Source organism: Rhipicephalus microplus, chromosome 2, assembly GCF_043290135.1.
Source record: "Rhipicephalus microplus isolate Deutch F79 chromosome 2, USDA_Rmic, whole genome shotgun sequence".
NCBI lineage: Eukaryota > Metazoa > Arthropoda > Arachnida > Ixodida > Ixodidae > Rhipicephalus > Rhipicephalus microplus.
In genome coordinates, this window is record NC_134701.1 from 266,554,254 (window position 1) to 266,574,121 (window position 19,868).

The window sequence follows — 19,868 nt, forward strand, 5'->3', positions numbered from 1 at the left end:
TTTTACCTGGTGACAAAGAAAGCCCGCGAAATACGAAAGATAACACGTGACTAGACCGCTGTGCGCATCAGAAAGAAGCGTCCTCAAGCTCACTTTGAGATAGCCAGTAGGAATCAAGGAAATCTAGAAATAATAATAATAAAAAAGACGAATCGCGCTATTTTCCACTTTCCGGCCGAAGAAACGCGCCGCCTTGATCTTACACACAGTAAGGCTGTAATCGCTCTGATCAGAACAGTGATCCGGCCGTGAACAGTTGACCGTGAGTTGTGAATGGAGATAGCTACGCACAATCAAGCCGAAGGAAACCGTGCACATGTTGTAGGCCCGTGTGCTCAGATTTGTGTGCACGTTATAAAGAACCCTAGGTGGTCTAAATTTCCGGAGCCCTCCACTACGGCGTCTCTCATAATCATATATGTTTTGGGACGTTAAACCCTACATATCAATCAATCAAACCGTGCAAAGCTGCAACTTATGTTGTTGGCACTCGACTTTTACCCTTGCCAACGTGAAAAATGCTGTCTCTCGCAACGGAAAAGAGTCAAGGCGGTTGCTTCCAGAAAGATTAGGGAGCTTTAGAATACCGTTTTCAAGTGCTGCGGGCGTAGCGGGCGCCATATGAGTTTTAGCGTTCACCCGCTGCACCGCAACGCACGATCGCAGCGACACCGTAGCCTCGAAACCAGCGCATGTGGGCCACATGCGGGCCGCACACGCCGCACGCAATTTCGGATTTTCTGCGGGTGGGCCGCGAACGCCGACTCGCGTTACGACGCATGCGCGGTGGCAACGACCGCAAGGGCTCGCGGTGCGCTATTCTAAAGCTTCCAATTATTTGAGGGCGCTGCTTATATTTGTGGGCGTGAATGCAGTCACGCGTTATTTTTCATATTTCGCGGGCCTTCTTTATTCACAGAAAGAAAAAAATATTACGTAATTTATACATTGTTGGAAGTAGCACAGACAAAAGCACTTCACGTGCTTTTGCGCCGCGGGGTAAATGGGAGGTGGCATTGCGCCGGGCAACCAACCCTCACAGACTAAACAATTCGCGAGGCCTCTCCCTTCGTTTTTTTTTTTTTGCCTTCGTTGTTCTAAATGCGTAGCAATGAATTTTAATGAACAAAAGCCACTTAGTATATAATCTATCGTACGTCCGTCTGTCCGTCTCTACGGAGCCCCGCCGCGGTTGTCTAGTGGCTAAAGTACTCGGCTGCTGACCCGCAGGTCGCGGGTTCGAATCCCTGCTGCATTTCCGATGCAGGCGGAAATGTTGTAGGCCCTTGTGCTCAGATTTGGGTGCACGTTAAAGAACCCCAGGTGGTCGAAATTTCCGGAGCCCTCCACTAAGTGTCTCTCATAATCATATGGTGGTTTTGGGACGTAAAACCCCACAATCGATCAAATAAATCAATCGGTCTCTACGGCTTTCTACTCTCGTGGCCGCTTCGTTAACGTGATATATAGCAAAATTTTGCATAGCACGACATTAGCATTAGCCAAACATAAAAGGCACGCCATAACATGAAACCCGTAACACGCATGTCAGGTAAGGGAATCGCTTGGCTTTAGTTGATGTAAGTATAAAGGGTGTTTCAGCTAAAAAAACATCAAGCAATAAAAAATTTAAAATAAGTGCTACGCTTCTTTAGCTAGCGATGTATTGTTCTTAGTTTTATGTAGCACGCCAGAATATTTTTGTCCGCCAAGCACGGTAATTAACAAATATTAGTTAATGAACTTTTAAATACAGACTCTAGAGAAAAAATTTCAATACAAGACTTGTAGCTCTTATCCAAAAATAACAAAATTTTCAAGTTACGGTAAGATAACAACGCTGATTAATTTTTTCCAGAGTTTGTTTAAAGCGCGCGAAAAAAAAAAATACCACGTGATTGCCGCCTAACGCGCGGCGCTTTGAGTGTCCTATAAGTTGAACGAATTAGCGAAGGCTTCTCAGGCACGAAGGTCGCTTGAACAGGCTATCGGCGACTACGATGGACATTAAGCGACGGTTGGATGGTACCATTATAACAAGGAAGGGGGGGGGGCGAAAAAAAGAAACGAATACAATAAACTTCGATGACAAAAGCGGCTGCCACGTGCATTGCGATACGAGACCGGAGGCAGGATTCGACAAAGCGCAGACGTTCTTCTTTTTTTTTGGGGGGGGGGGGGCAACGACAGCGATTTATTTTCGGGTCCTCACCCCCACGATCATGCTTATCTTTGGCCCGAAAATAAATCAATCAATCAAAATGAGACGTGTAGCACTAATTTTTTATTCCTTGGTGCTTTTTAGCTGAATCACCCTGTATGCTGTACAGCAGAAATAAGCCATTGACGTTGTTCAAGTGAGCTTTTCTTTTATTCATGAGTGGGCAGGGTACTTTGGGTAGTTCGAAACCCTGTCCCGTGCACGTCTACGCCCTGTATGAGCTGAAGTTCTCGCTTGGTTTCACTGCAATGTATTGGTAATGCTTCACCGTATCGCACTGTTGTTTCACGGTGCAGCCTTCACAAAGGTTCAACCTTAGAGCGTCACGGAGGGAGCTGGATTAGGTTGAGCCTTTGTTTCCCACTTCGCCCTTCTCATTCGTCGAGCGTATAGTGACGTCGAACTACTAAGTTCTGCACGAAAGCCAACTTTTCCGGCACGAAAGGCCACATTTTCGATGGAGACAAACTTCTAAAGGTCATTGTGCTTAGGTTTAGGCCCTCGTCAGATAATCCCAGATGCTAGAAGTTTTTCGAAGCCCACCACTACGGCGTCTCTCTTAATCATTTCGTGGTTTTCTGACGTAATGCTCTGAACACTAGTATTAAAAGCCAGCTTGTCTCAGCCTCACTTTCTCTCGGCTCAGTAATTGTCGAGCGTGTTTTGAGCGAATAGTCTATGGCACACCTGTATGCCGACAATGTGCCATAATACTTCAGTTATCCGTTTCTGTGCCGTGTGCACTGGTACGCTGCTTGGCAGTGTTTTATCTCGTTTTGTTTTCTTTTTTTGCTGACTCATCAGAGGTGCAGCAGTTGCGCCAATTCGATACAATTTACCTTTTTTTTTGGCGCTGAGCTGCGCCAAAACCGCGAAATTTGTGGAAATTGCGCCACGCTGTGCCAAAATGCCCGACCAGCTTCAAAATTTTCTTAGTTTCGCTGATTTCAGCGAGAAATGGAAGCCACGTTGCAACCTCTTGCAGTTTGCGGGCGTCATCAATCAATCCAAGCGCGCAGACTAAGCTTAAACCACAGTAACCTTAATTCCATGAGATCAGGGCACTCGCAAGGCGCCATCAACCAGATAAAGTAACAAAGCCGTGCGCCCATCGGTCCGCTGACCTATGGTGTACTGGAATAGGGTATAGTGTGTCGTCATATGGGGCCGAAAACATGTATGTTTTTTGCGATGACAGCCAGTGGTGTCGGGGCAGACCGTACTACCGTGTCGCCACCTGTCGCCGCTCTCTGAAGTAGTTAGTGATATGCATGCAATGTTTCTGGATCGGCAGTCGTAGTGGCCGCGCTGGTCGTGTGTGGGCGGGGGAATGTCGTCGATTGCTGTCGTCTTTTAGGGGCGAAGCTCCTTAGGGCGTGGGCTGTGCGTCCCCTGTAGCCTGTATGTAGCCACCTCTAGTTTAGTTCTTGCAGTGTTCACTAGATGGCGGTACCGTCCCCTGTATGTAGCCACCTCTAGTTTAGTTCTTGCAGTGTTCACTAGATGGCGGTACCGTCTCCTGTATGTAGCCACCTCTCGTTTAGTTCTTGTAGTGTTTACTAGATGGTGGTACTTGTAGCTGATGATGAAAAGATGCAAGATGTTATAAACTAGAAAGCGGTACTTGTAGTTGATGAAAGACGCGAGATCTTATAAAATAGGAATGATGTCACATATGGCGCGTGTCATTGGTTGAAGGCAATCGTTCGATTTAGTGCGGCGACGTACGCTAGGAGGAGCGTTGTAATAAAATCCTTTCGCTGTTGGCGCGCGCTCGGAGTCGCCGGATGGATAAGGCTGCACAGCGGAGAGAGCGCAAGGCGGCAGCAGCGCGCGCTCGCAGACAGAATCCCGATGTGCGAGCGCGCGAGGCAAGGGAATTCGCAAGCCATCCATCGTCTAAGAACAAATAAAAGTTGATCTGTGTATATACACACACAGCGTTTCTCACGTCTTTACATGATGATCGACTGGGCGAATTACATGGAAGATTCACTGTTTACCGATGAATCCCTCCGGAGCTTCGCCCATTCATCATCATTCACCCCGTGAATATGCCGTAATTTTTTTTCTAATAATACGACAGCGCATTTTAGGGTGTGCATGGAAGACTCGGTATTTGCGGAAGCCTGATGCTATAGTTTTTGCAGACCGAGAGGAATTCAGGGTTTACTCTCATAAACTACATCCATCACCTGAGTACATTGCGGATAATTTATGGTTACGTTTCTGCGCTTCGCTGTCCCTTTAATGGGTGAAATGTCCAAAGAAATAGAGTAGTATTCGTCACTGAGCATTACCATTATATTTTTTTCTATCGAAAGCATTGCGATTCCTCTTATAGCTGCATGATGCAGGTAAGTGGTGGTCGTGGAACTCATCCTATGACAACGCTATCCTTCAGGACCTCCTCATTTGTTTCGTCACACGGCTTCAAGTTAGCGTGATAGCTAGGCAGGCGTACATATGGTTAGAATAAATAGCGATGTGCTTTTTTATGGCTTCTAAAATTAAAACAGCAAGCATGCAGATCATCCGGGTTGTTCTGCGATAGGGATTGTGCAAGCTCAGATTATGCACGCGGAGCCTTGTTTGTCTCATTGGTGCATCTATATGTGTTGTATGTGTTTAAATCTTGCAAACACTTGTAGTTTCGATGGTATTGTGTGATCAGTTTACTCTAGAACTGAAGAAAGTTTCGCGATGCAGATTTAAATTACGCGCGCTGGGCACACCGTTTGGTCGTGGCGCCCTGTTGGTGGCGCCATCGCGAAAGCGACCACCGCTCTCCCGTTGGTTTTCTGCGAAGATGGCACACTGCCCTATTTTAGCACACTATTGGCGGGACAACGCAACTTCAAGACAAAAAAAAAATCATCATATTCACGGAGTCAACCGTGATGAGTGGGGCGAAGCATCTGTCAGTTCGTCAGCGCTTCCGTCCGTACACGCGTCCATCCGTGCAACCGTTCGTGCGTCCGTCCGTGCGTCCATCCGTTCGTGCGTCTGTTAGTCCATCTAGTGAACACTCAAAGTACCGCCATCTCGCATCATTTCATCTTAAATTTATCCCCGCCGTGGTGGTCTAGTGGCTAAGGTACTCGCCTGCTGACCCGCAGGTCGCGGGATTGTATCCCAGCTGCGGCGGCTGCATTTTCAATGGAAGCGAAAATGCCGTAGACCCGTTTACTCAGATTTAGGTGCACGTTAAAGAACCCCAGCTGGTAGAAATTTCCGGAGCCCTCCTCTACGGCGTCTATCATAATCATATGGTGGTTTCAGGACGTTAAAGCCCACGTATCAATCAATCATCATATATTTATCATATAGAAGTACCGCCATCCAGCGGACATTACAAGGACTAAACGAGAAGTGGCTACCTACTACCACGACGACTACTACTACTCTACTGCTACACACATCGTGGACGCACGACACGCGGCTTAAGGAGCTTCGCCCCTAAATATGCGTTGCCGTAGCCACCAACGCTTCGCAGGGAATATGTACTTTTCCTAGAAAGCAAAAGCGACTATGGCATGTTAGTAAGTAGACCTGGGACCCTCGAACAGACTCGACGTGCTGCGAACGCCGGCGTTGTCTGCGACCACGTTGGTCACCATTGCAACGGCAAATAATACATTTTTTTTTTGTTGAAGTTGCGTAGTCCCTGTTATGGATATCCGGTGCTGTCGCTGGACCAACAAGCGCGCGCCGTTGCTACCTTATCTGGTAGAACTCACCTTGCAAGCAAGCCAAGATGCGCCCTAATCCTAAACCCCACCTAAAAAAACAAGAATAAAGAAAGGAAGGGGGTTGGGCGTAGCGGTGTTCGAAAATTTCTTGGCCTTGTTCTAACCTGTACAGAACGCTGCTTAAACCACCTTCTCCGCAGTACTCCGGTGCTCTGTGGAAAAGCGTATTATACGTTGTACTCACGCGACATAGCATCAGGGGCATACTCAGAAATTTCTTTGGGGGGGGGGGGGCACGTCCTCAATTGATTTCGGAGGGAGCACTCCCTTAAAATGCTCATTTTTCGCTTTGTATATTATGGCGAAAATTCGGGGGGGGGGGCAGTTGTGCAACCCCCTGGCTTCGCCACTGCACAACACATTTCAACTACTCATGCGTGTATACTGCCGCATAATTGTGAGAATCAGTATGATCACTGGCGAAGCAGTGTATGACAATTGTTCGCCCCCCCCCCCCCAAAAAAAAAACTTTGCGGCAGTGTTGTTTTTCGCCACCACTACTCCTCATTTCCACAAATCCCTTGAATTTCAAGATTGCCAGCTTGTCATATTTACATTTCAATTCACGGATTCTGTCAAAAGATTAGACAGACGCGGAAAATGCTAATGTGGACTTTTATCATTGTTTGCTCAGTGGGATGGCTTAAAATACCAGTTTTATTGAAACAACAGTGCTCATGTTTTTTTGTGCATGATTTAGGTGATGTTGAATAGTTTGCACATACTTTTCTTTTTCTAAATGTAAGCCTTCTTTTTCCTATTGCTCCAAATTCGGCCTTTCGTGATAAAAAAAAAGAGATGTTTTATTTCCTGCAACAAGCTCCAAACTTGCATTTTAGCGCTCCAAAAGTAAGATTTTGCCGTTACAAAAATCGCACCAAATTCTATTTCGGCTGTTGCATCCCTGGGTGAGTCGCTTTTTGCCGTCGCGTGCAGGATCGCCCGCACGGGGTTCATAGAGACGCAGAGACGTTTTCACTCGCACTTGGAACGTCTAATTTCGCACCGAGGCTTCTATACATCTGCACTACATCTGAGACTATCTGAACGGCGCAGCTGTTGCAAACTCGCATGGTTTTCTATCCCGTCGTGCGCGGCTTCGCCTAGAGATTATCATCAGTTATCACGAGCCGTTTCGCAGGGTAGCAAACCGGATGTGCGTCTGGTTAACCTCTCTGCCTTTGCTTGCATCTTTCTCTCTCTTCCATCACGAGCCGTTAGACGAAGCGTCGGAAGGTGAATTCGCGGTTACCGTTCTGAATGTTAGATCGCGTGACAATGGTTAGGCGCTCTTGGAACAAGATGACGTCGTGCAAATGTGGAACTTCCTGTGTCTAACATAGTCATGCTGTGGTCTGGTAATACTTTACTGGGCTTCCTCCAGCTCCGCTAGTATTACCCCAGTATTCAGAAACGCTCCTCGACTAGACATTCACCCTTCACTTGACAGAGTTGAGCGCTGCGCCACAGCTCGGTTCAAAATGACACTGCGCTACTTGAGAATTGCAGCAGATTATTTCTGATATGCAGTGACTTGCCGTGCCTAGAGATGGCGCTTCCATCGGCTTTCTCAAGTGAAGGTGAAGTGTTGAGTGAAGGGACGTTCTAGAATACGGGGGTTAGTTGCATAATCTTTTTTTTATCTTCTTTTGAGTTTACGGCGGTATTTGTCGCAGTTGACCGGAGTGCGCACTCTTCTTCTCTAAGTAGAGTGCGCTGAGATGTGAATCGCCGCGATTGGCCCCCGCGTGTTGGCGCAGGTGCCCGTGGCGTGCAAGAGCTGCCCGTGCGGCCACGAGTTCTTCGCGAGCCGCAAGTCGCGCGGCGCGTCCGAGCAGAGCAGCCAGCGTCCGCGGCGGCGCACCGAGCGGGTCCGCAAGGAGCGCCAGAGCTACCTGACCGCGCTGGTGCTGGAGCAGCGGGCCGCCGCGGCGCGGGCCAAGCGCGCGCGGCGCAACGGCAGTCGGCGCGGACGGCCGCCCGCAAACCGCAGCTCGTCGCACGACTCCGGGGACGAGGGCCGCAAGCTGAACCGGCCGCGCTGCGGGCCCGCCAAGCCGGCAAAGCCCGTCGGTGAGTCGCCCTCTCCGGCGGAAGTCAAAATAAATAGAGAACTTTAGTTGGTCCAGAGAGACGCCCATATGCGCGCGCATGCGGCCGGTAATGGTGGTGGTGGTAGTGGTTAGAAGATGAGAAAAGGCACCTAATTTCTGCAACCCGTTCGGGAGCACGGCGCTGTGCCTGCGGGGAAGGGAAAAGGGAGAAAAGTGGAAAGAGGAGGAAAGATTAATTGAGCAGTGGAACGGTCGTCATCAACAGAAGCAGCAGTCCAGAAGCAAGGGTAGGGGTGGCAAGGGCCCCATCCTCAGCGGTAGGCCACGATTCCCGTCTCGTCCAGGAACTCCACCAGGCTCCGGAGTGCTGGTAGATGGGGACGAGATGGGAACAGTAGGTGCTCTAGGGTGGTGGCAGGAAGGCCAGGTAATGGCCCTGGTCATCGGAAGTGAGGTGCCGATTCTGCCCCACACTTGGATGGATGGATGGATATGGCTGTACCCTTTAGATCGGGTGGTGGCTAGCGCCACCAAGCCGTAATACCTAATGAACCCAAAACTATATTTATTTTTCCCTTAAAAAGTGAGTTTGAGGATTCGTACTTTGCAGTGAAGAGTTTAATTTTCACTCGTGCCTTGACTTTAGCCACCAATCAGATAACCTCCTTCTAGTTAAGTCTACTTGCTTTAAAGTCTATTTTGCCCTCCCGGTCCCTAAACCCCAGTGCTTTGAAAAACTCTGCTGTAGCACCTCTAACTCTGCACCTTTAGTTAGTGTGAACTGCCCTCTAGAGAGAAACGAGAAAAACAAGGAAGGCAGGGAGGTTAACCAGATGCTAGTATCCGGTATGCTACCCTACACTGGGGTTGCGGAATAGGGGGTTGAAAGAGAAAGGTAGAGTTAAAAAATAAGTGAGAGAAAATTTAGTCTAATTTCGTATTGTATACAGTGTTCTGGGTCGAGCCAGAAATTTTAATTTTTTTTTGGGGGGGGGGGGGGGGGCGTCGCGTTCATATGTAGACAGTGTGAAGATATAGAAATGGAGACGGCGGCGTTTGCCTCGGCATCCCGTTTTGGCGCTGCTGTAGTGTGACGTAGAGCGCTCCTAAAAATCGGAGAAGGTGAGACCCCAGACAGCGCAGAGTACCCACGACGGAACGAAAAAGGCTATAAAAGTGGAGAGGTGTTGACAACAGCTACGCGAATGCAGACAGCGAAAACATGGCACACGCGTGGAAAGACCATCTGTCCGAGGAAGAACGTCACCGTCCGCAGTCGTTCACGCCGGTTAACCTAAAAAATAGGCGTCTACAGCAGGAAACGTTGGTACTGCTTCGCTGGTAACTTCGTGTCCCCGTACGAATATTCCGGGCATGAATACTTTTATGGCGAAAACCTCATATACCTCATTAAATACGTCATCTGGCCGTCGGCGCCAACACGAGCGATGTAAGAACAAAATGATGTGACATAGGGAAAATTTGTGGCGCCATCATGACGTCATTACATGTCATCGTCACTTGGTCGTAGGTGGGTCGAATCATGGAGGCAGTGCCACGGTATAGACGCAGAAAGCATTCGGGAGCCGGGCGTGTTTCGCGGTGAGATCGGGCTGTAGATATCCGCACTGTCCCCGCGGTAGTAGAGCGGTAATGTAGATAAGCGGTGGTTTTTGTAAACAAACTGGCTCGCGCCGAACGGCCTGCCAAGGAAAGCTTCCAGTGATCCACTGCCAGCAATGATTTTCATTGGTCCCAGTGGTGTTTGCGTGGTGTGCTTTCGTTTGCCGCCCTATCTTTTCTGGCGCATTCCTTAAAATGCGTTCAGAGCAATGCTTAGCGGCTACGTTAAATGGGCCCTGAAACACTTTTTTCAAGTGACCATAGTATAGATTGACTAAAAGAGCTTATTGCCTCACGAATTCAACACCGCACAAATTTTTAGGAGTCGTCCAGTACGCTACCGAAGTTACAAAGATTTGTCGCACGCTGCAATCGCATTCTCTCTTTTCTGTCCCGACGAAAACGCTGGAAGCTAAGCAGGGAAGTGAGGGGGAGGGGGGTATAGCATGGGCAAAAAAATAACGTAAAAAAAGTCACGCGCGCCTCGTGACCTTGAACAATTTCTTCTTTTTTGTTGTTCGAATGTGTGGCTTTTCCAGTGTGATCGCGCGTGCACGCGTGGACAAGTCGCGGCCTCCCGCGGCGATCACTGTAACGACCGAGCGCGCCATGTTCGAATCAGCCAATGGCGGATAGAAGGCCTTCTACCGGTGATTTTTTTTTTTTAGCTTCCTCTGTCATTTGTCGAGAGAAGAGGAATCAATGTTTAGCTGATTTTGATAATTTAATGTGAATTCTAGGCCGCGTGCTGCGCTATAATATTTGGCTCGTGTGTTATCGGGAGCCTCTCCTACTACCGACGGGCAGCGCATTTTCTGACCACGCTCAGAAAGTGTTGCAGGGCCTTTTTAAGGGGAGAGGTACAAGTGGAAAATGCATAAACTACAGGAGAAGTTTGTCAGTGCACTTAATTGCGCCAGTTGGTTCTGTATGTCCACGATGTAGGTGCGCCATAGAGACGCGGGTGTTTATGTCTTTTTCCCCATCCGCGCAGAACCGGAAATGCCGGACGAGGAGGAAGAGGACGTGTTCGCCGGCTGCAGCCAGGAACGCCTCGAGTTGTACGCCGCCATCTTGGCCGACATCAACCGCAAACTGAGCTCGCAGCTGTTCCACCAGCAGCTCTTATGATGGCCTTGAACTGTGCGGGACGTTTCTCACCATATTGTTTGTTTATGCCGTTTTTTAGTTACCTTACACCGCTGTGCCGTTTGAGGACGAAGACGGAACTTGGACGCCAAACACATGGGCCTTGCGGCCTTTGTTCGTCCTGCGTCCCACCTGTGTGCTATGTGAACTCGGTCACCCTTACCAAACATACTGATCGCCGTGCCTGCATTAGCAGTCTACGCCGCTGAGTACGGATGTACCTGGTGACGTCAGTGCACGCGTTGTGAGCAGGCCTCTGATTGGGTGCCGCGTTTTTGGCAGGGAGTGACGAGCGCAGCGAGGCGCTGCAAGGATACCGCGCGCGTTATAAATACGCGTATGAGTTGTTTCGCGTATTAGGTTGCGCCAGCGGTAGTTGACCGCAAGTCTTAAGACTTCGTAGCTGCAACCGCTGTGCCATGGAACGCGGCCAAAGAAAAGTCCCCAGGGCTTGATTTGTGTAGTTGACGTCGAAATCAAGCGCCGCCGTAAATATTCGGAGTACACGAGACCCGCACGATGTGAAGGTTTCCATTTCGCAAATACCTTTCGCTTTTTTTTTTTGCGTTTCGTAGATGGCGTGAGCGGCGCGCTCCACGATATACTATCGGCATCAAATGAAACGCGAACAGTGGAGCGCGTGACACAAGCCTTATCAAAGGCATAGTGCGTGCCGTCGACCAGTCGTTGGCACAGAAAGGCCCGCACATTCGGTGTGGCAGCACTGCGCGATCCCCCTATAGTGCAATATTTCTGCCTGTGTTCCAGGTATGGTATTTGAAAGGAAGAAGAAGAAGAATAACTTTATTTATGAAGTCCAGCGAAGTTGATTTGGGGCGGGCCTAGGCGTCGGCCACGAGCCCTTGGGCTCGGGCGGCTTCCTCGGCTCGCTGGACGGCCCACAGTTGTTGTTCGAATGAGGAGCTGAGCAGAGCCCCCTCCCAGCGTGTCCTGCGGTCCGAAACTGCCTCTTCGTGGTTTTCATCGTTGCTTTCATCTAAACTCGAGCATTCCCATAGTATATGTGAAAGTGTCGCCCTTTCATCGCAAACCTTGCATTTTTCTGTTAAATACAGATCAGGGTAACAGAGACTAAAGAGAACTGGATTCGGATAAGTATATGTTTGCAGTTGTCGCCACGCAACTGCCTGTTTTTTATTTAACCTGTTGTGTGGCGGAGGGTACTTTCGCCTTTCTAGCTTATAGTGCTGCGTTATTTCGTGGTAACTAGTCATGCGGTCCCCCCACTCCCACTCCCCCCCGCGTGGAACTTCGTCCGAGGCGGCGTCGGCGTTCGCAACGGCTCGGTTCGTGAGTGCTCGAGCCGCCGCGTGCGCCGCCTCGTTGCCGGCCAGCGGGGTTTGTGTGTGTGCGGGGGTCCATATGACGAAAGTGTCATTTTTTTCCCGAATTTTGTCTTCGTTAGTCATTAGGATTCGCAGCGCCTCTCGGGAGACACGACCGTTCGCATAGTTGCGTATCGCTGCTTGCGAGTCACTAATTACTACTTCGGTATTTGAAAGGAACAAAATAAAAAAAAAACAGAGGTTAAGCTATTGCAGCCAAAGTTAAGTATTGTAGCAGGGTTTGTCGTCACGGAGTCCATCATCATGGAATTCCTGGCTGATTCTATTTATAGTAGACAAAAGTCGGTTCATAATGCTTGCGATTTCACGCTGTTTCGCTTCGTGCCGGTAAAGCGAAACGTTTCGCGCTCTCTCTTTCGAACAAACGCTCGGCATTTACAGTTAAAGTGCATGCGTTTTCGGGTCGGTCTCTGAAAGAAGGGTGCAGGTGAAGCAGCGCTGGCGAACGAGATACGACGATCGTTTGAAAATCAACCGCAAACCGACTATATTTCTCTTTTCGTTTGATTCTGCCAATTCACCGATTGCACTGCGACGTAAAAGCAAGGAATTGCGAGTGATACGATCAAAAGCGCTTGGCACGCCCACGGTGGCCACCATTGTCACCATACGAAAACTAGAGCAGAAACGGACGCACTGTAGGGGGATCGCGTAGTGCTGCCAAACCGGATGTGCACGCCTGTCAATGGAGGTGGCTGGACGGCCAACACTACACTGTTTCTAATGCTTGAAACACGTGCTCCGCTGTTCGGGTTTCATTTGACGCCGATAGTACATCATCACCATCATCAATTTCGTCGCCAATGGATGACAGGAATAAAATGGCGCCTGGGGGGATTCGTAAAATTGCGCCAGTTTCTGATCGGCAGAGGCTCGTGTAATGTTTGGTCCGTTCACTTGTCCGGTTCGAAATTGACCTGGCAATTAAGTGTGTAAGCAGCAGTCAAAGAAATTTTTCTGACGACGGAAAGGGTCTGCGTCGAGGACGTAATTTTCCGTATTTTCTCATACGCGACGCCGCAAACACCTCAATGTCGAGAGAGATGCTATAGGTGTCTGTCGCCACCATTCGTATAGAATTCTCTCGGGGCAACTCGTACGCGAGTATAACGTCGCTTCAATTCCAGGCGAGCAAGTGTTGCCGGCAAGTGAGCCACGGCTACGAGATTCAACGGTATGCGGTGCTCTGCTCCTGTTGGCAACTATACGTGTGCGCCCTGCGGGTGAACGTGTAGGAACTCTAGAGTGATCGCTTGTCGACGAGCTGTGCGTGGGTGCTTTTGTAATTTGACGCAAAGCGTGTGGTCATGGTGTTCGAACTGGGAAAATCAGTGTTTCTGTGGTTTTTTTTTGTGTGTGTATGTGTCGCAAAGCGGTGTCTTTATGCATCGGCGTGTGTTACAAGGAAGCGCCTCTTTGTCACGCTAGTTACTGATTGTTCTGCTTTGTTATCTCACCCTGGTACCATTACAGGGTTATGTAAACCGTTGCAGCTAATTTTCTGCGAGTACTTTGATTAATCGCCAACTAGTTCGTATATAACTTCAAACGGAGTTGTTTTTTTTGTTGTTTTTTTCCTTTTGCGAACATGCAGCGCAGTTCGGCACTGTACTGTATTTCCCATCTTTTGCACCTAATTAACTAGGCACTAGTCATGATTATCGGCATTTTCTTATCAGTTTTGTACTTAATATTTGAGAACATTCCACCATAAAGGAATGAACAAGCTCGCATCTTTTCCGTGGTCTTTTTTAGATAATAGCGCTGGTAATACGACGGAATGCTTAAGGATGACAAACGTTAGCAAAACCCGCGTTGCGCGAGGTCGAATGGAAAAGTATTACGAACGTGCGTGAAACTAAGGGTGAGCGTTGAAACATGGCCTTCGAGATAAAGCGGCTTCTAAGGACCGCTAGCCACCCGATCTCGGAGGCACGTGTGGTCCGCCCGGCGGTCCCCATAGAGTTTCCTAGAATTAGCTAAAGGGGACTCTGGCGCTGCGATTGTTCCGCGACCATGGGAATTATGGGTATGACATGGATTTGCCTAGTATTCGTGCTTGCGGGTGGTGAACGCACTTGTAGCTTCGTTCATCGCTGTGTTTTGGTTTTATTTCGATGGAAGCAACAAACCATTTTTCACTTCGTGACCCGATTTAAAGTGGTAAGCCTAAAGGATTAAGGTGGTTTGAAGCGTAACTGCCGCACATTTGCCGATTGTTGTTTGGTGACAAAGCAGCTTCAAGCCAAGCGAAGCCAGAAGGAGCGTAAAGTACGTATACTAGGCGAATCCATGTACTACCCATAATACCCACTCTCGCTGAAGCGCCATGCGTTGCAGCTCCCATAAACACTAGCGCCAGAGTTCCGTCTGGTGCATAGGAGGCGGGCCCCACACACCGATCTCGACAGGCGTTGTTCATGCGCTTCCTGTTGTAGCGAAGGATAAGTAATCCGGGACGAAATTCTGCAGAGGCGCCGTTCGTCCGAAAAATGACGGTGAAATAATTGGGGACCAGACAAGCTTGATGAGAAGTCGCGTCTATGTAATGCATAATAATCTTCCGCCATCGACGATGAACAAATGTACAAAACAAAATGAGGCGTTGTTGTTAAACGTTGAGGTTTTAGTTTGTTACAATTGACAATCTGAAGGGCACGGTAGTCGTTGTTCTGTGTGATATAGCTTTTTTCGCCTTCCCGTGCCTGTAATATCCTAGATGGGCGACGTATTTTTATCAACATGAGTGTTTTTTTAAAGGAAAAATAGGGACGGAATGTGACTCACAATCGATGTGTGCTCCTAAAGCTAAGTGAACCGATTGGCACTTACGTGATGTCTCGCTGTGTTCCGTGCAGTGCTGTGGAAGTTGCCTTTCTGGTCGAAACAACGGCTGCACCGCGTCGGATTTGATTACTCCGGCCGTGGTAGTGCTTGCAGTATCGTTGGAGTTGAACTCGGTTTCCAAAAAGCGCATACTGTTGTGGGGACGTGGGGGGGGGGGGGGGGAGAGTAAGTGCTAGTTTTTGAATGTAATTGCGCATCTGGCTAGGTTTTCGGCAAATGCTTGTTTCTATTAAACAGCTTTCCAGCTTCCACAGTAGTGAACGGAACTATCGGAACTCTGCGAAACGAATGATGAGGCTGTATGTGGCACGTTGTGCAATACGGGGGTGGTTACTGCGATGCTGTCACTTGGTGAAAAGTGGGCAGCTACTTGGCCATATGACGTCACATTCGACGTCACGAAATCGACACTGTTTTGACAACTGTGCGTTGGAAGAAGGTTCGTCAGTAAGAGCCCGTTCCCTCGGTCGTGGCCTAATACCAGCTGTGACCGGAAAATAACAGCGTCGCAGTATGTATAGACCCCCTGTTCGTCGCTTTTGTTGTCGAAGGGGTCACACGTTTCACTCGTTACTAAACTTCCTATTATTTTTTACCCTCACTTGTATCTGTATGTACCACCGTGCCCGACACAATCTCACTATTGTGACCGGTCGAGATGCAGAGTCGGTGGCCTGTTGCAGGAAATTAACGAATACGCAAATGTACACGGTGCTGTACGGGCATCGCACGGAAGGTCGGAGCCTTCAATTTTGTTCGTAAGTGCGCTTCATCTTGCGGACCGCAATGTACGGAATACCATAACACTGGACGAACCTGACGCAGAGGCGCCGGTGGTACCATCTTCAATAACTGTGTGTTAGTGGTGTCGTTCAGCAGCACTGCCCAATAACGCATAGCTGCTACATATCAAGTACCTTCCTGTGAATATGCTATGGCGTAGCAGAAAACATATTTATTGGCACCTTCATCTATTAAAATGACCCAAGACGGGGTAAGGCGTCAAGTGGTGTAAATGACAATTTCTACTTGTTTAACGGCAAACGGTGTTACTATTTCGTCGACTTGCGGTGCCAGCCAGTCGCCAAATGATGTCACACCGAAAGCTATAGCACGGCCGCTAAAAAAAAAATAAATAGCCGTGAGCGTATGCTTACCCCTGGGGCTAACTGTAGCAGAACAGGACCGGATCATATGTCTAAGACAGACGTGAATTGCCTCGAGACTGGATGTTTTTAGCGTGTCATTATTAGATAAATTAAAATCGTCACGAAGTGGCACGACTGGTTCTGCTGGTGTCAGTCCACGTTCGCGGTGTTTTGATTATTGCGCTAGTAGGCCAAAGCCTAAACCAATGCTTCTTCCATTCTGTGCCCGTGTGTGTGTGCAATGCTGATTTCGTTCCTGCGATATACCACTCGACAAAATTTCACGTTGGTGCTTGTAACCAAGAGTGGACCGTTTGGTTCGGTAGGACAATAAAAGCTCACTGGTCAGGCCTGTGATTGCGTGCTTTCCTCGACAACCCACATGGGCAGCCTTCCCGGGCTGATTGTTTCAACCACAGTTTTCGAGCAGCGTGGAACATACAAAACGTAGGCGTCGTGTAAGAACAGCGGCAGCCATTGGGACATTTTGGCATCTTGGGTGTCTCTCTACTAAGCTCGAGAGTGTGGTTAGATTCCCGATCACGGCAGCGGCATTTAGATGAGGACGGAATGCATAAACCCCAGGTGGCCGAAAATTATCCGGTGTTTATTACAGCATGCATTATTATCGTATCTTGGTTTTGACACGTGCAAGCCCAGCATGTTTAAAAGAGTTTCTACAGAAAATGAAAACTGCTCGCCTGGGCTTGTGGCGGCACCTGGTGTCGTGGAGATCAACTAGGCACGCCAAGCAGCGTGACCTCCGTGATCATTCGCGCGCGTGCTGTGGGCGATCGCAGAAGGCGGGGCCTTGACCGCTCTATAAAGAAGTTAAGATGTCAAATCTCGGCTGAGAAGAGGGAAAACATTCAATTGCTTTCAACTTCTTCGGTACAGGGTGTTTCGCTTGAACTGTGGCGCCGGTGATTTATTTCGCTTGTAGTCTATAACCGATTGCATAATTTTAAGAGCCTTTTCAGAGCTATATGTTTCAGGGACCGTTTAACGAGCATGTCTTTTCGTCAACGCCCTGCGGCTTGCCTCATCGTACATTGGGTCGACACAGTGAAACAATCGTGTCCCGCTGTGCGCTCACTCGGTGCAGTTCCAAGTTGCCGCAGGCTTTGTTGACGGTCTCTGCAAGACGCACGTCACGACGTCTGAGGGTCGCTCGTCCGCCGCCTGCTGTGCGATCGTCGCGCGCCGTTTTTGACGAGGCACTCCAAACGAGGGCCGACACTCGTTTAAGTTCGCTCGGCATCACTATCCAGGTGCCGCATTCGAAGGAGATGGCGAAGCTGCACTTGCGCTAATTTTTTTCGCCGCATTATCTGATTAGAAGGTATCACTCTTGGTGGCGTCACATCCATCAAACCGGGCTGTTCCTCCTCCGTGCACAATTAACCCGTTTCACCTACCGCAGGCAAGTGTCGTGGCGGACGCACATTTCGGTCAGAACAGCTCGTGCACGATAAACTGAGGTGCGTGCATGCGGTCAGCGAAATACATGCGTAGATCGACATCACCGCTCTTTGTGCACAAAGCCGTTCAGAAGTCGCGCGCTGCACGCTTTAGATAAGTCGTTAGCGCTAAGGATTTCAAATACACACCGTGCATGGTTTATCATGCGTTCCTCTGTATGGGCAGTGGCGAGCACACGTGAAGCTGAGGTCACCGATTCCTTCGACATTACGCTCACTTGCCAACTGGTCTTGGCCAGGGTAGCGCCTGTTGCAGACGAACAGAGCGAGGCACACAGAAAAACCCAAACGGGAACGTTTTGTACCTCATTGCGTTCGTGTCTTCAATAAGTGCAACCCAAAACCAGCTTGAATTTCCAACTGAGCCATGAAACGGCACATATTTAAACATATTCGTTTGCAGGCGACAACAGTGCTTGCTAATGATGACATATCGACCACCTCGCTTGCGTGGACGACGAATAATGATGACGTCACGGCGATAGTACGAACATTGCAGGTGGAATCTTAGAAGCAGACAGCTACACGTAATAACTATGTGACTGTCAAACGGAAAGCTGAAACAACGTTACAGACAGCCAAGGGTAGCGAATCGCGATGAATTTGATCCAAAGTGCCGCTAAGCGGAGAACGCGAACCATGCAGCAGACAACATTCACTTTCGCACACGTGGAAGCGTACAAATTTGTCGTCATCAAAGAAAAAAAATAACTGTGCCCATCAATGCGCGTTGGCAAGGTAAGAAAGTTTGACGACATCGTTTCACAAGTTTCCTTATTTTCTGAACCAACGGCGAAGAACGGAGTGGATAGCCAACCTCCTCGTGGGCAAAGCGACTCTGACGAAGGTTTGTTCACGGAACTTCACAAAATTACTCTTTCTTTCAGGTGAGTAGACTTCGAACGGCATCAACGAATCTTGGATACATAAGTGGAAGAATCGCAACCTTCGTATGGCTGTTGTCAGCTGGCGTAGCGTTGGTGTCTTGCGCACGAGCTGGAGACGGCGTAACGGTAAGAGATGTGGTTGCCACATTGGGACAAGAGGTAAAGTTGTGCCCTGCCCTTCAGGCGTTGTGTACTCTTTTTTTTTTTTTTTTTACTAACGCGCACGCGGAAAAACCAGGTTGTTGTCTTAACGTATAAAAATTATGGAAGTATAAACGGGCAAATCTACACGTATACCTTTTACGAGACGTGGTTTAACAGCAGGTATGCTGCAGAATTCGCTAATATAATAATAAAGCAATATGTGGGGTTTAACGTCCCAAAACCACTATGATTATGAGAGACGCCGTAGTGGAGGGCTTCGGAAATTTCGACCACCTGCGGGTTCTTCAACGTGCCACCCAAATCTGAGCAAACGGGTCTGCAGCATTTTCGCTTCCATCGAAAATATGCGGCCGCCGCAGCCGGGATTCAATTCCGCGACCTGCGGGTTAGCAGCCGAGTGCCTTGGCCACTAGACCACCGCGGCGGGACCCCTCCAGAATCTGAGGGCACCACAATTCTCTTGACGTATTATAGCTGTGAGCATCTGGCAGACATCCCTAAAGACATATATCAATGAGGTGTTCCGCTGTTACATGAAATGACAAACAAGATTTTCGTCACAATTTTTGTAGCAATACTTCGTTTTGCTATCTCTCTGGCCTCGCCTTGTAGCGGTGCTCTATTTGGAACATCAAGCCTATTCAGCTCGCCCAGTTTACCATTGCCACGGACTCACTTTCTGGATTCCAACATTAATTAGGACAATCTAATCGGCAGAAAAAGTCGCTTCACAAAACTGACGTGCCACGTGCTAGCAATCAGTAGTTGATAAAGGTGTGCGATTACAACTGCTGTCAGCATTGACCGACCTAGCTAAAAAAAATCCAGTATTAAACAATGCAGTTGTCAATAACAACCCTGCTGATTGACGTGGTATGTAACAGCACTCACCTGTATAGCAGTGGATGAGCCTTCGCTCGCATACGCCGTTCGCTGAAAGACCAACAGTGTAGAAGGGAGCATTGGTGGTCGTTGAAGATGACATACAGGCCCAGTAAAAACTTCGCAACATCACTGTGATTTCGCGGCGGTCCGGTAGTCCGAGTTCGCGCCAACAAAAATGAGGTGGCCGACGTCGAAGACGCTCTCGCCCTCCGACGAAACTCCGCCAACGCACGTCGCAATATATATAAAATAGGCCCAGTATTTCTTCCATCGACAATCTGCACATAGA

The 19,868-nt window shown here is 48.9% G+C and overlaps 2 protein-coding genes across 2 annotated transcripts in view; one reads left to right on the top strand and one right to left on the bottom strand.

Moving 5' to 3' along the window:
- Nucleotides 1-16,518, top strand: part of LOC142761618 (uncharacterized) — a 17,730-nt gene extending 1,212 nt beyond the window's left edge. Inside the window, exons 2-3 of the mRNA XM_075881067.1 lie at nt 7,734-8,046; nt 10,645-16,518. Of these exons, the coding sequence (XP_075737182.1) occupies nt 7,734-8,046; nt 10,645-10,781 (450 nt within the window). The 3' untranslated portion in view covers nt 10,782-16,518. The remainder of the gene's footprint in view (nt 1-7,733; nt 8,047-10,644) is intronic.
- Nucleotides 1-19,868, bottom strand: part of mRpL30 (mitochondrial ribosomal protein L30) — a 26,380-nt gene extending 6,512 nt beyond the window's left edge. Inside the window, exon 1 of the mRNA XM_075881051.1 lies at nt 19,586-19,868. Coding sequence (XP_075737166.1) covers nt 19,586-19,657 — 72 coding nt within the window. The 5' untranslated portion in view covers nt 19,658-19,868. The remainder of the gene's footprint in view (nt 1-19,585) is intronic.